Below are 14,429 nucleotides of genomic sequence, written 5' to 3'. Positions count from 1 at the left end.
TTTTTAACACACAGGGGAAAGGGGGTCAACATTTTACTTTCAGATATCACTATAAAAATTCACAAGTTGATTACACACAAAGACAAGAAAAAAAGTCAATTACAAGTTCTTTGAATTATTCTGTTTACACATGCATATCACATATTATCTGATTTGATATGCGCTAATAAGGAATATGAGGAATAAATGCCAGAAGAGACATTTAAACAGTGAATTAAAAGTTTATTATATATATAGTAACTGTTTAATTCAAGGTTACTATATATATAGTAACCTTGAATTAAAAGGTTACTATATAACAGTGAATTAAAAGGTTACTATATATAGTAACCTTTTAATTCACTGTTTAAATTCACTGTTTAATTCACTGTTTAAATATCTTTCCATTGTATTTTAGTTAGTCTTTTACCTGTTTTTATTGCCTGTTTCATCTTTTGTAAAGTGTCCTTGAGTGTTTGTGAAAGGCGCTTATAAATAAAATGTATTATTATTATTATTATTACAAAGGAAAATAATGCACAACAAACAGAAAGCTGCCCCCCCCCAGTAGAAGTACTGTTCCTCTGCTGGTATGTGACTGCAGTAGAAGTAGAAGTAGTGCTCCTCTGCTGGTATGTGACTGCAGTAGAAGTAGAAGTACTGTTCCTCTGCTGGTATGTGACTGCAGTAGAAGTAGAAGTAGTGCAGTAAAAATGTCCTGCAGTAAAAGCCCAAAGTGTCTCATGTCAAATGTCCTGGCAGTAAAAGTGACTGAGCTCCTTTTTCCAAACAGTAACTGTGTTAGCTGGGATCTTTTCCAGAGAACACGCTGCACACTGCATGCTTTTAAAGGGACATTACACTAAAACTGAAGAAAGGACCCTGTAGACTCAACTGATGCATATGGAATGAGAACGTAATATGGTGGTTGAGTCTACATGGCTCTCATCATCCACAGTTGGGTCTAAACGGTCCTCACAGCAGTTTTCCATGGTGCAGCTTTTATTGTGAAATTTGGAAAATGACACAGTAGAAGCAGGTTCCTCTTCTCCTCTTTGCTGACTGGGCTTTTATTGTGAAAGGTTCCACAGTCTGTATTGGATCTGATTTAAAATGCAGTGAAGGACAAAACTCAAGAAAGGAAAAGGAAAAATGACTGACTAAAAAGCAGGTGCACAGAAAGCTGCTCAGTCACGTGAGAAATGTCATTATTGACTTTCAGCTCTGAAACGAGGAGAAGCTGAATATGTGCCTGTGAGTCTGCAGGTGTGGCGAGGAGAGACGAGGTGCCAGGTGAGCTCAGGGTTGGAAAGGTCTTTATTTCTGTAACAGATTCATTTACAGCAACACATATACTCATGTAGGAGTGACGCAGCTACAGTATTCTCTCTCTGTTTAACTCAGCCTTCCAGAGCTCAGCACGTCGGCCGGACACACCTGAGGCTGAACCTGGCTCAGCGCAGGTGTGTGCCTTAAACCATGTGACCAGGAAGATGCTTACAGGTAGAGGCGGCAGAACGAGCACAGGAAGTGAGGGAAGCTGTTTCCATCAGGAATGAGTGAACTATGGGACAAAGAGACGAGGGCCACGTGAACATTTCAGCGTGAGATTAATTTAGGAATTCTGAGATTATTATTTTATCTTCACGTGTCCCCGATCCTCTTCCTACCCCTGAACACAACACACAGTGTAACACAGCAGTGGCGGCCATGTTGGCTCCACGCGACTGGTTGCTAGGTAATAAAGTTGGTTAGATATTTTTAAGAGAGGAGAGACTCAACAGAATCCGTCCAGCAGCTGTTTGCCGTTCGGTTTTCAAAATAAAAGTCTACAAGCTGGAAAAAAAAGTGTTGGGTTGTGTTTACAGACGGTCGGGAAATCAGAAACGTCAGAAAAGAGGATGTTTCCAGAGTCCAGTGAGTGGACCAGACAAACCAGCATCAGTGTGTTTACACAGCCAGAGGCAGATCACATGACTCTTACACTCTCACACACACACTCACACACACACGCACAGACACACACCTCGTGGCGGTGTAAACATCTGGTTTTGTTCTTGGACACGTGGAAACATCAGATGTGCGTTTAAAGGTTTCTGATTTAGTTTTAATTAAAGATTATAGTTGAACCCATAGAGAGAGTGTGTGTGTGTGTGAGAGTGTGTGTGTGAGAGTGTGAGAGAGAGAGTGTGTGTGTGAGTGTGTGTGTGTGTGTGTGTGTGTGAGTGTGTGAGTGTGTGTGTGTCCTCTCAGACGTTGAGGGTCTTTTTCACAGAGAAGATAATGTCTTTGATCTGCGGGATGCTGTTGTCCTCCAGGATCTTGGCGTAGGGCATGGGGATGTCGACGCCCGTCACGCGCACCGCCGGGGCGTCCAGGTAGTTAAAGGCCGGACCTGGAAACACACAGCAGGCGTAAAGGAACAGTCCACCCAAAATTAAAGGAACAGTCCACCGAAAATTAAAGGAACAGTCCACCGAAAATTAAAGGAACAGTCCTAATATTGAAGGAACAGTCCTCCTAATATTAAAGGAACAGTCCTCCTAATATTGAAGGAACAGTCCTCCTAATATTAAAGGAACAGTCTTCCTAATATTGAAGGAACAGTCCTCCTACTATTAAAGGAACAGTCCACCTAATATTGAAGGAACAGTCCTCCTAATATTGAAGGAACAGTCCTCCTAATATTGAAGGAACAGTCCTCCTAATATTAAAGGAACAGTCCTCCTAATATTAAAGGAACAGTCTTCCTAATATTAAAGGAACGGTCCTCCTAATATTAAAGGAACGGTCCACCGAATATTAAAGGAACGGTCCACCAAATATTAAAGGAACAGTCCACCCAATATTAAAGGAGCAGTCCACCCAAAATTAAAGGAACAGTCCACCCAAATATTAAAGGAACAGTCCACCCAAAATTAAAGGAACAGTCCACCCAAATATTAAAGGAACAGTCCACCCAAAATTAAAGGAACAGTCCACCCAAATATTAAAGGAACAGTCCACCCAATATTAAAGGAACAGTCCACCCAATATTAAAGGAACAGTCCACCCAAATATTAAAGGAACAGTCCACGCAAATATTAAACAAACAGTCCACCCAAAATTAAAGGACCAGTCCACCCAAAATTAAAGGACCAGTCCACCTAAAAATAAAAGGACCAGTCCACCCAAAATTAAAGGAACAGTCCCCCTAATATTAAAGGAACAGTCCACCCAAATCTTATAGGAACAGTCCACCTAATATTAAAGGACCAGTCCGCCCAAAATTAAAGTACCAGTCCACCTCATATTAAATGAACAGTCCACCTCATATTAAAGGAACGGTCCACCTAATATTAAAGGAACAGTCCACCCAAATATTATAGGGACAGTCTGCTGAATATTAAAGGAACAGTCCGCTTAATATTAAAGGACCAGTCCACCCAAAATTGAAGGACCAGTCCACCCAAAATTAAAGGAACAGTCCACCTAATATTGAAAGAACAGTCGACCCAAATATTAAAGGAACAGTCCGCTGAATATTAAAGGAACAGTCCGCCTAATATTAAAGGACCAGTCCACCAAATATTAAAGGACCAGTCCACCGAAGATTAAAGGAACAGTCCACCTCATATTAAAGGAACGGTCCACCTCATATTAAAGGAACGGTCCACCTCATATTAAAGGAACAGTACACCGAATATTAAAAGGAACAGTCCACCGAATATTAAAAGGAACGGTCCACCGAATATTAAAGGAACGGTCCACCTCATATTAAAAGGAACAGTCCACCAAATATTAAAGGAACGATCCAGCCCATATTAAAGGACCAGTCCTCCTAATATTAAAGGAAAAGTCCACCGAATATTAACCCTCTGAACCCCAAGCAGTTTTGGGGCGTTTTCTGCTCTCCTCACATTTTGGCTCACTGTGGGCTTGTTTTTCACTGCAATTACAAGTGCTGCACCTCTATGGAAACAGCACAGCTGTGGCTATCACCTGAAGCCATTCAAAAATGTCTTTCACACAGTATGAAAGAGTTATAGTGCCATAAATAATAAAAAAATAAAAAGGGCAAACTGATTTTTTTGGATAATTTATTTTACAAAAATCGAGAAAAACTGGAATAAATGTACAGAACATTTTTTCAGGTGCCCACAAGTGTCACTGATCCAGGAAAAAAAAAGTAGGGCTTCACATGATGTATTTCCTGAAATATTAACATTTTTCCAACCTGTATAAGCTTAGGCGTTTTTACTGCCTTGCCCCCTTCCATGTTACTACTGTTGCCAACACACTGAAATTCAGTGAATTTTTGTCACACGACTGTTGGGCTCACCTGAATCAATCAAGATGTCTAAGATCCGTTGAAGACCGCAGAATTTTTTGTTTTTTGAATGATCTGGATTGAGTAAACGACTATTTTTTGGCGAATTGTTGAATGAAGCATGTATAATAAAATTATTCGAATGAAAATCGCTTTTTTAGCCTTAGTTTCGTCCTTTTTTCTACCGCTAAACCGAAGTCGGACATGTTGCATTCAGGGACCGTCGGAAAAATCAAATTCCGACGAAAAAATAGGTTTTTAAAGCTTCCAGCTATGATAAACGGTTGAATTTTGGCGATTTTTTAAAAAATACATGTCTTTCTATCCCGCCCGCGGGTTTGGGGTTCAGGGGGTTAAAGGAACAGTCCACCGAATATTAAAGGAACAGTCCAAATATTAAAGGAACAGTCCGCCTAATATTAAAGGAACAGTCCTCCTAATATTAAAGGAACAGTCCTAATATTAAAGGAACAGGCCACTGAATATTAAAGGAACAGTTCACCTCAAACAGAGCATGGTTAGAGGGTGAGGATGAGATGAAGCAGCAGCCCCGCCCAGCCCAGCAAACAGCCTGTGTCTCGTTAACTGATGATTCCACTGTTAAATCCCTCCAATTTATCTGCTTTATTTTCTTTTTACAGTTATTTTGTGTGATTTTTTTTCTCTTTTTACTGTGAAGTGTCTCAGAGTTCCAAGAAAAGTGCTGTACTAATAAAACCTTTATTCCTATTTAAAGCTTGTGTTGGTCACTTTTTACAGAGGGAGGATTTTAGTCAAAAACTGAAAGTCAAACACTAGAGAGAGAGAGAGAGAGAGAGAGAGAGAGAGATGGTTTCTCAAAATTATGAAGAAAACAGTTTCCTACACAAGCTTTATTTAAAACATTTTTTTTTTAAAAAAAAAAGCAGTTTCATGAGGACTTTAAAGGGGAAGTTCACCTAAACAACACGGGCTGAAGTTAAAGGGGAACTTGAGAGGGAGATCTGACAACTGTTAAAGGGGAATTCCACCTAAAAATGTCTCAGTGTGTTTCGGTTAATTAGCGAGCTCATTAGCAGTTACCCTCCATGATCCTGGCGCAGATCTCGGCTCCAACGCCGAACTGAGGCCAGCCGCCCTCCACCGTCACCAGGTGGTTGGTCTTCATGACGCTGCCCTCGATGCACTCCACGTCCAGCGGGCGGATGGTGCGCAGATTAATCACCTGCAGACACACACACACAGGAGGAGGTTAGCGAGGCGAGATGAGCGAGTGCAGGTCGTCTCCGTCACACGGCGGCGGCGTCCCGTACCTCACACTCGATCCCCTCCTTGGCGAGGACGGCGGCGGCGTCCAGGCAGTGACCGACGAAGCGGGAGTGAGACACCAGAGTGATGTGACTTCCTGAAACACAAGAAGAAGAAGAAACGTTCAGGATCAGGTTTCAGGTGGACCCCCTAGGAGAGCCTCACCGCACTTTGAACATGAAGTCTTAAATTATTTATTAATTCAACTGCATGCACTAAATTAACTAATTTTAGCTCTTTTTTTGTGGCATTTTGCTGCTGATTTCTTGCTACTTTTTGGGCCATCTGTTGTGAAACTGCTCACTGCCTCTGTCATGTTTTGATTTTTTAAAACAAATGACTCTGGGATCATAGGTCAAAGGTCGTGTCTGGCGCTCACCTGGTCTCTCGATCTTGGCCTTGCCGATGGGGATGGTGAAATCTTTGGACTGAGCTTCCTCTGACATCTCGAAGGGAACGCCGTACATCAGCTCGTTCTCCAGGAACACCACTGACACACACACACACACACACACACACACACACACACACACACACACACACACACACACAGGTGAGAGTCGGTCCTGCAGTGCAGGTGTGGTGGTGACCTTTGACCTGGCGGCTGCAGGGTCTCACCTGGGTTGTCGTCTCTGATGGCGGACTTCAGCAGGCCTTTACAGTCCTCTGCGCTCCAGGGGCTGATGACCTTCAGCCCAGGACAGTGACCGTACCTGCCACACACACACACACACACACACACACACACAGAGTGAGCAAGGCTGCGCTCCGTCTGCTCATTTCATATTATTCATCTATTTTCTATTTGAAGCTTGTTATTTAGACAGACCTGAGAGCAAAAAAAACAAATAAAGATGGACTAACACACACACACACACACACACACACACACACAATCAGGGCATTTTCACACCTTCTGCTGTGGTTTGATTAGGGATGGGAACGATTCATCAATCATCAATAACTGATGGTAAAGAATCTGGTTGATCATGTGGAATGTGATCAGTGGCTGAGTGGTGTGTGTGTGTGTGTGTGTGTGTGTGTGTGTGCGCGCTGAATTACAGGGCGTGGCAGCACACGTTGGCCACCAGAGGGCGCCCTGTGCCCGCTGTGGGCGACAGCGAGGAGGAGGAGGGCAGAAACTGAAGCTAAGCGTGAGGAGAGCACGGCAGCGTTGCCATGGGAACTGAAGGCGGAGCTGCTGACAGCCCTGAGCCGTCCTGACTGATGACGATTAATTTATCGGTTAATAACTGATGGGGAGTGATAATTGATAATGATGAAGTGATAATTCCCATCCCAGGTGAAAAGGCCCTGACACAGTCACTCCTCAGAAGCAGGGGTGAGCTTGCTGCGTGCTGATTGGTGCGTGTGGACCCACCAGGCGGCGAAGCACTGCGAGTGCTGCGCGGCGACGCCGGCCGACGCCCCGTTGGGGCCCCGGAACACGATGGGCACGGGCTGCAGGCCGGCAGACATGTAGTAGGTCTTGGCTGCAGAGTTGATGACCTGGTCGATGGCTTGCATGGAGAAGTTAAAGGTCATGAACTCACAGATGGGCCTGAGGCCGGCCTGAGGGGGCGGAGCCAACACAGAGTCACACACTGACAGCTTCACACACACACACACACAAACACACAGCTGCACTGGTCAGGTAATGCAGGGCTGCTCAACTGGAGGGCTGGGGTCCAAAAGTGGACCGCAGGACTGACCCAGAGGGACGTCACATTTTTCTTTTTCCTTTTTAAATTTTTTTTTAAACACCGTGAGCCACGTTCAGACGATTTCCACAAACATTTAACCCTCTGACACCCGAGCACTGGCAGGATTTCTCTCAAAAACATGAGAAAAAAGTAATTAACAACTTAGCAAGAAACCTGAAAATTTACAACAAAAATACCCAAAACAAACCAAAAAAACAACTAAAAGTATAACAGAATAAATTAAATAAATCAATAAATAAATTATGAATAAATGGGAAAGTGTCCTAAAAATATGTATAATTATTAATATATATATATATATATATATATATATATATATATATATATATATATATATATATAATTAATATATATATCATTATTAACTATTATTAAACATAATATTAATTATTATTATTAAACACATATTATCACTATTAAATATTTAAATATTTTGAACAAATATATATTTTTATTATGTTACAAAAAAATATATATTCTTTCTTTTTTTAACCATCAGGTCTTTTTTTTTTTTTTTTTAATTTTCAGGACTGTTTGCTTCCTCTCAGGCTCAGGTCTCAGAGGGTTCAGGGAAAACCAACATCCATCCAGATTTCAAAGGTTTAAGTCACAAACTGTAAAAACTGTGGAGAACCTGGTGAAACCGTCTCTTTGTGTGTGTGTGTGTGTGTCAGACTCACCATGGCAGCTCCCACTGCGATGCCGGCAAATCCCATCTGCAGAGACAGAAACTCAGAGCTCAGACACACAGAGACATGACAGCAGAAAATCCTCCACACACACACACACACACACACACACACACACACACACACACACACACACACACACACACACACACACACACACACACACACACACGTCCCAGACATTATTCATGCCTCATTATTTTGTTTCTTTACTAAATGAACTTGATCCAGACTTCAGGTTTAATCATCATATTGATTACTGATTATCTGTGCTGACCTCTGTGATCGGAGTGTCGATGATGCGCTTGTCACCGTACTTCTTCCATAGACCTCTGCTCACCTGTATGCACACACGCGCACACACACACACACACACACACACACACACACACACACACACAGGAAGTAACCATCAAACTTAATAATATTAAATCTGTATAAATCAGGCTGTATGATTAAAGCTGTGTCTACATTCTTGGAAAAACTGTGAAAAAATGTTGATCGGTTTCCCAGCAGCCCGCAGTGACGACCTTTTGTTTTTGTCCCCATCCCAAACAGAGACTGTAGGGTTAGGGTGAGACTGAAGAAACCACAAAATGTTCACATCTGAGAGGCTGGAAGCAGAGAATTTTGAATTTTTTTTCTTAAAAAATGAATTTAGACAATTAATTGGTTATCGAATTAGCTGCCTATTACTTAATAGTTCTATATTCCACTGTGGGGCTGCACATTAAAAAAAAGTGAGAAAAACAGAAACGCTCCTCCGGCTCCGATGACTGGAACTTCAGCCTCGGTTTTCTTGTTTGGTTGGAAAACCACAAAACTTCAAATCACAAACTGCAAATCAGGTTTTCATTTTAAAATAAATGTTTGCTGAAGAAAAGCACTGAAATAAATCGCATACATGTTGAACTGAGAGCATTTTAACTGCTTTAGATCTTAATTCTACCATATTTTTTATTAGATTATGAATCCGTCTCTCGCTGTGTGTCAGACCTCAGCCTGCACTCGGAGCTGCTGCAGAGCCAAACCCATCAGACACACACTTTCTTCTATTAATCAGCTTTTCCTGGAGACTTTTCTCTGCATGCAGCTCAGCATTCTGGCTTTAATCTGCAGGTTGTTGTGTGTCCGTGCAGGTGTGTGGCTGTGCAGGTGTGTGTCCGTGCAGGTGTGTGTCCGTGCAGGTGTGTCCGTGCAGGTGTGTGTCCGTGCAGGTGTGTGTCCGTGCAGCGAGGCAGTGTGAGTATCTGCAGAGCGTCCTGACCTTGTAAGCTCCGTCGTACTGGGCCACCTCCTCCCCCAGCAGGAAGACCCGCTCGTCCCGCTCCAGCTCCTCGTCCATGGCCTGGTTCAGAGCATCACGCACCATCACCTGCACACGCACACGCAAACACACACACACTTTTTAACAGCTGTTACATGTTTTGCATGAGGATGTGATGTTTAGCGTTGAGATGTGATGTTTCCTTGTGTGGCTCCTTGGCAGGGACTGATGGGAATCCAAATCAATAAAAACAGCCAGTCAGCCACACCTGCGTCCAGCTGCTGACTGAGAGCCGGAGGCACCGGCAGCCTGTTACACCTGAGCCAGGTGAGGCGACGGGTTTTCCAACAGAGCCTGGCCGAGACCCTGCCAGTCGAGCCTGAGCCTAACCAGCGTCCCGGGACGGGCTCGGTGAGACTTTATGGGTTTTACGGAGGAAACTGTCGCCCGGTCTGATCCAACATGACGACCCGGGTCAGCCTGAGCGGCTGCCGGCGGCCCGGGCCGCTTTAACCCGCCGGCCGGTGAGCCGTAAGCCAGCTGGAGCAGTGGAGCTGCAGTGAACACCTGAAACAACATCAGACCTCTGCAGGTTTTCATGTTTAAAGTGAACCTGACAGCCGGAGGCTCGGCTAGCTGCCTGCTAGCCTGTTAGCATGTTAGCCTGTTAGCCTGTTAGCCGCAGCGGGACTGACCTGAGCCGAGGCCGGCGCGGTGGCGTGGAGCTCCCGCCGCAGCAGCACGGACACGGCTCCCTGCGGACAGACGGGCCGTTACTGACAGAACCAAACAGCGACACGGCAGCACAGACACGCCGCGGGGGGGGGCGGCAGGTAGCAGAGCGCCTTACCTTCCCGGAGCGAAGAAAACACCTCAGCGCCGCCATGTCTGTCCGACCTGTCCTCTGTCAGCGAGTGGGCGGGGACCGGCTGCACGCCCGCGACCTCGGCCAATCACAACCGCAGATATTAAATGTCACTGCGGAGAGCCAATCGCGTCCGCGCGGTGGTGACGTAGGCCGGAAGAAACCTCAAACTTGAAAAAACAATCCAAGGACAAGTTCAACCTCAGCGATAATCTGCCATAATCTGAGAGTAGCGAACTTTATTTATTTATTTATTTATTTATTTATTTTTTACTTAGCTTTGGGTTAGGACGTTAAATTAATCTGCACTTTTGTACAACTTAATTTATTCTAACAAAATTTTTGTTTATTTATTTTCTTAGATTTATTAGGTTATTTTAGGTTGTGTTCCTTTCACAGCATTGTGTCACTGCAACAGCACCTCAGCCTATTTTTCACAAAACTTTGTGCAATGGCGTGATGCTCACCACTTTATTCTGAATGTTAAAAAAAAAAAACTAAAGAGATATGGTCTCAGTCCCGAGATCAGTTGGGGACCACAGCCCTGTTGTTATACATAGAATAGAACAGAATAGAATAGAATGGAATAGAATAGAAGATACTTTATTCATCCCACAGGGAAATTCAGGTATCCAGCAGCTCAAAAAACACAAACATATAACATATAATAATAAATAGATAAATATAAAAAATACATAATAAAAGCAACATAAAAGCAGCACAATTATTGCAGGACTCGTCCATGGAGCAGGTCGGCTCATACAAGCGTCTCTGAGTTTATTTAGATGACACTTTGAGTTGGAAAGTGCATGTTGAACGTGTGTGTTCTCGTTTACAGCAAAGACTGTATTCTGTGCACAGAATGAGAGCGTGTACGAGGTGGACAGAAGCATAAAGCATCATGTTTTTATTTTAGCGGGCAGTACTAGAGAGCTCAGTCCGATGTGGGCAACCTCACTGCAAAAATGAAAACTAAACCAGTATCACCTTAACCAGTATTTATTATATCTATTTTTTTTTTTTTACATTGTACATATTTGTTTCTTTATTACTGTATATATTGTTTATTACTGTATGTGTTGTTATTACACTGTTTTTATTTACATAATGTAGAGCTGCTAAACCAATTTTCACAGTAATGTTGGTGACAATGTTAACAGTGACAATCAAGGATTCTTATTCTTCTGATTGTTAAACGGGCTCGTCTGGTGCACACGGCCCTGAAGGTGGGAGGAAAAAGTGGCGTTGCAGTCTATTTATGAACAAACAATCCTCTTCATTTGGAATATGACCTCCTATCCTCAGGCAGACCACACAGAGTCAAACTGTAAACTCAACCGGTTTAAGAACTCATTCATTCCAGCCTCCATCAGATTCTTAAACGATGCTGCTGGAGGCCGAAGTTTGTGCAATCATTTTTAATATGGTGATCTTTTGGCATGTATTATGTATGTATAGTGTAGGCTATGTATGTGTTATGTTGCAATACTGCTGGTGATGGCATGGCTGATGATGTGTTTGTTGTCAGTGTGGCTGTGAAGGTGCAGCTGCTGAGTCCAAGACACATTTAAAGTTAATCATATCGTAGCCTATCGTATGTTAATAATAATAATAATAATAATAATAATAATAATAATAATAATATAGTATTGTATCTTATTAGTATTTGCGTTATTTGTGCAATGTTTTTATAAACATTTTTAAAAATATATATTTTAATATATTTCATATTTCTTGTATTTCAAGAATTTCTATCATATTTCCTGTTTTATTATGTGCAACATTCACATTAATTTTCTCTCTGAGTTACTTCTGAATCCTGCTGTCATTCATAAACTGCATATCTCAATATTTCTACACTTTCTATATTAATATTTTAATATTTCCTCTGATGTAACTGTGTTGTTGTGTGATGTTTACTAATCGCTTTTGCTCTATTCTCATTTATTTCTCTGAAATATGTTTTTCTCTGGAGTTGCAGTGACACTCATGTCTCCTCTCATCTGACACACACACACACACACTTCTCATCCACACCCTGTGTGCGTGTGTGTGTGTGTGTGTGTGCAGAGAACTGGCTCTTCCAGTCGGTCTGTGTTTGTAGGCAGATTTTTGTTGGCTCATTGTTGTGTTTGTGCATCACGGTGTGGGTGCGTGTGTGTGTGTGTGTGTGTGTGTCAGATGTAAGTGGACAGAGACTTTTCCTCTGAGAACATTTCAGATCAGCTGCTTTTCTTTTTTGTATAGATTTTGTTGATTTTCCTCAGTGAAATGAGCGCAGCACCAACTCTGACCAGCAGGTGTCGCTCTGCTGACCTGCAGGGGGCGACAGAGCCACAGAGCCACACTCTCATGGAGCAGAGAAACCTTTAAAATATTACAAAGACTGAAGAAAATCTCCCAGAGAAAGGCCCAATCCTGATGTCCACCCTCACACACTCACTGACTTTGAGGCTGTGAGGGCTTAGGGTTGTCCCACTGACAAATCATGAAGTGCGTGAGGGATCTCTTGCCGACTTTTTGAGCCCTTAATGCACCCTTTCCGTAAGTGGGCATCTCTGCAGACTTAGCGTGAGGGAATTACCCATAGTTCATTGCATTGTGACGGATGACATGAATCCCCTGGGGAAACCAGCTGGCGGCCGCGATAAAAGTGAAGTGAAACGAGTGAATTTGTAATTAATCCAATCCACTTTATTTATAAAGCACAATTTTAACAGACACAAGGTTTTCCGAAGTGCTGCACAACAAGATAACACACCACAGGATAACACAATAGAAGCAGAATAAAAAGGTAAAATACACAATAGGATAACACGATAAAATAAGATCAAATAAAATAAGATAAAATAATAATAATAATAATAATAATAATGAGAAGAAGAAGAAGAAAAGATAATATAAAATACTAAAATAAAATAAAATAATACAATTATAATTTAAATTGAATAAAATATGTAAAATGCACTGCCCGCACAGCATAAAAAGAAAAAAAACATGGAGGGTGAAATCAGCAGTGACGCTGCAAAAAAGAAAAAGTTCTCATGTGAGTATAATATTTTATATAAGATGGCCTTCAGAAACTAAGGAAATAAGCAGATAGGCAATGCATATTTGTTTTTTATCTCTTGGCAAACTCAGCAATGCCTTTTGTGGGAGTAGATCATTTTTTAATGCTGTTTTCACAACTCCTCAAAAATACCAAGCAAAAAACGTAAAATAAAAAGTCCCAAAGCTGCGATTGTGAGAAACATGATGCATCGCTGCTGACAACCAAACAAAGGCTGTCCCATTCCCTTTTTACTACTTCAGCCCCTTGCAGCCTCACGCACTCAGTCACTTTCCAGGTGCAGCTCCTTAAGTCAGTGAGGGCTCAGGGCTCAGGGCTGAGGGAGGAGATTGAGATTCAGCCAAACTGTCCAGCTCATCTGAACGTTAAAGTCATGTCTGCCAGTCTAAACTCTCTACCGCCCCCCTGTGGAGGCCAGACAGCCTGAGGTCTGCAGAGCTGATCTAACCTTTTACCTGTGGGGTCCTTTACACCTGTAGGACCTGACAGCAGCTCAACACCACAGCATCCCTGTGGATATGAGGTGTGTGTAGGTGGACTTTACATATGATCAGTTTCTTATTTCTGTATTTATTTATTTTGTCGGATTAATACACATATTGAGACTTTTCATAAAACTTTATACATGATGCAGATACTCAGTGGTGTCTCTGCCTATGTTGGCGCCCTAGGCCAAATCACTCCCTTGCACCCTCCCATGTTACTGCTCCTACCCATGTCAGAAACAGCTGCTGATGGCCTGCATGCCTCCTTTGTGCTGCTCCTCTGTATTGCTTTGTGCTCTATCTTGTGAATTTTTTCTTCAGCAAGCCGGCGCCTGGCCAGCTGGTGGCTACGAGGACCTCCAAAGGCCAGTCGGGGTTCCCAGAAATGGGCTCTGGGACGGAGCGGCAGGACGGGCAACAGGGAGCTGCTGTGGCACATGAGGCTGGGGTGCAGGCTGGGAGGAAACTGGAGTGTCCAGTGAGGTGTTCAGTCTGTCACGGACAACATCCAAGCAGGCAGCAAAATGACTCGCCCACGGCCTCTCCTTAAAACATAGCTGTTGGACAAATATCCTTTTCAGGAGATGAGCCTCCTGGTGGGACTGAGCCACCATGAGGTTCAAATTCAAAAACATGTTCATAAGCAGGCGTTGCTCCGCTGGATCCATATTTCCAGCTGATCTGAGTCGGCTGGGTTCAGACGGGCCAGTTCGTTCTGTCACAACTTGTGCTAACGAGGACTGAACCCAAATGC

The 14,429-nt window shown here is 43.0% G+C and overlaps 1 protein-coding gene across 1 annotated transcript; it reads right to left on the bottom strand.

Annotated features, from left to right (window-relative positions):
* Positions 1 to 1,278: 1,278 nt before the first annotated feature.
* On the bottom strand, positions 1,279 to 10,220 carry pdhb (pyruvate dehydrogenase E1 subunit beta). The gene is made up of 11 exons (XM_030050819.1): positions 10,106 to 10,220; positions 9,951 to 10,010; positions 9,256 to 9,363; positions 8,266 to 8,328; positions 7,980 to 8,015; positions 6,957 to 7,147; positions 6,194 to 6,288; positions 5,955 to 6,065; positions 5,581 to 5,672; positions 5,351 to 5,492; positions 1,279 to 2,374 (listed from the first exon to the last, which is right to left on the bottom strand). Exons 1-11 carry the CDS (start codon positions 10,139 to 10,141, stop codon positions 2,229 to 2,231), a joined length of 1,080 nt encoding a protein of 359 aa, XP_029906679.1. The 5' UTR covers positions 10,142 to 10,220; the 3' UTR covers positions 1,279 to 2,228.
* Between the last annotated feature and the right edge of the window lie 4,209 nt (positions 10,221 to 14,429).

Source organism: Myripristis murdjan, chromosome 5 (assembly GCF_902150065.1).
Source record: "Myripristis murdjan chromosome 5, fMyrMur1.1, whole genome shotgun sequence".
NCBI classification, from domain to species: Eukaryota; Metazoa; Chordata; class Actinopteri; order Holocentriformes; family Holocentridae; genus Myripristis; species Myripristis murdjan.
The sequence above is the reverse complement of the archived record's forward strand: the minus strand, read 5'-3'. Positions and strand labels throughout refer to the sequence as shown.

What these genes read in the sequence shown, in the direction of transcription:
- pdhb (XM_030050819.1), bottom strand. Translation starts at nt 10,141, where the DNA reads ATGGCGGCGCTGAGGTGTTTTCTTCGCTCCGGGAAG. An exon ending in GGCCAAGATCGAGAGACCAG is followed by an intron (nt 5,673 to 5,954) that starts GTGAGCGCCAGA and finishes CTTGTGTTTCAG; the next exon opens with GAAGTCACATCACTCTGGTG. An exon ending in AGGAGGGGATCGAGTGTGAG is followed by an intron (nt 5,493 to 5,580) that starts GTACGGGACGCC and finishes GTGTGTCTGCAG; the next exon opens with GTGATTAATCTGCGCACCAT.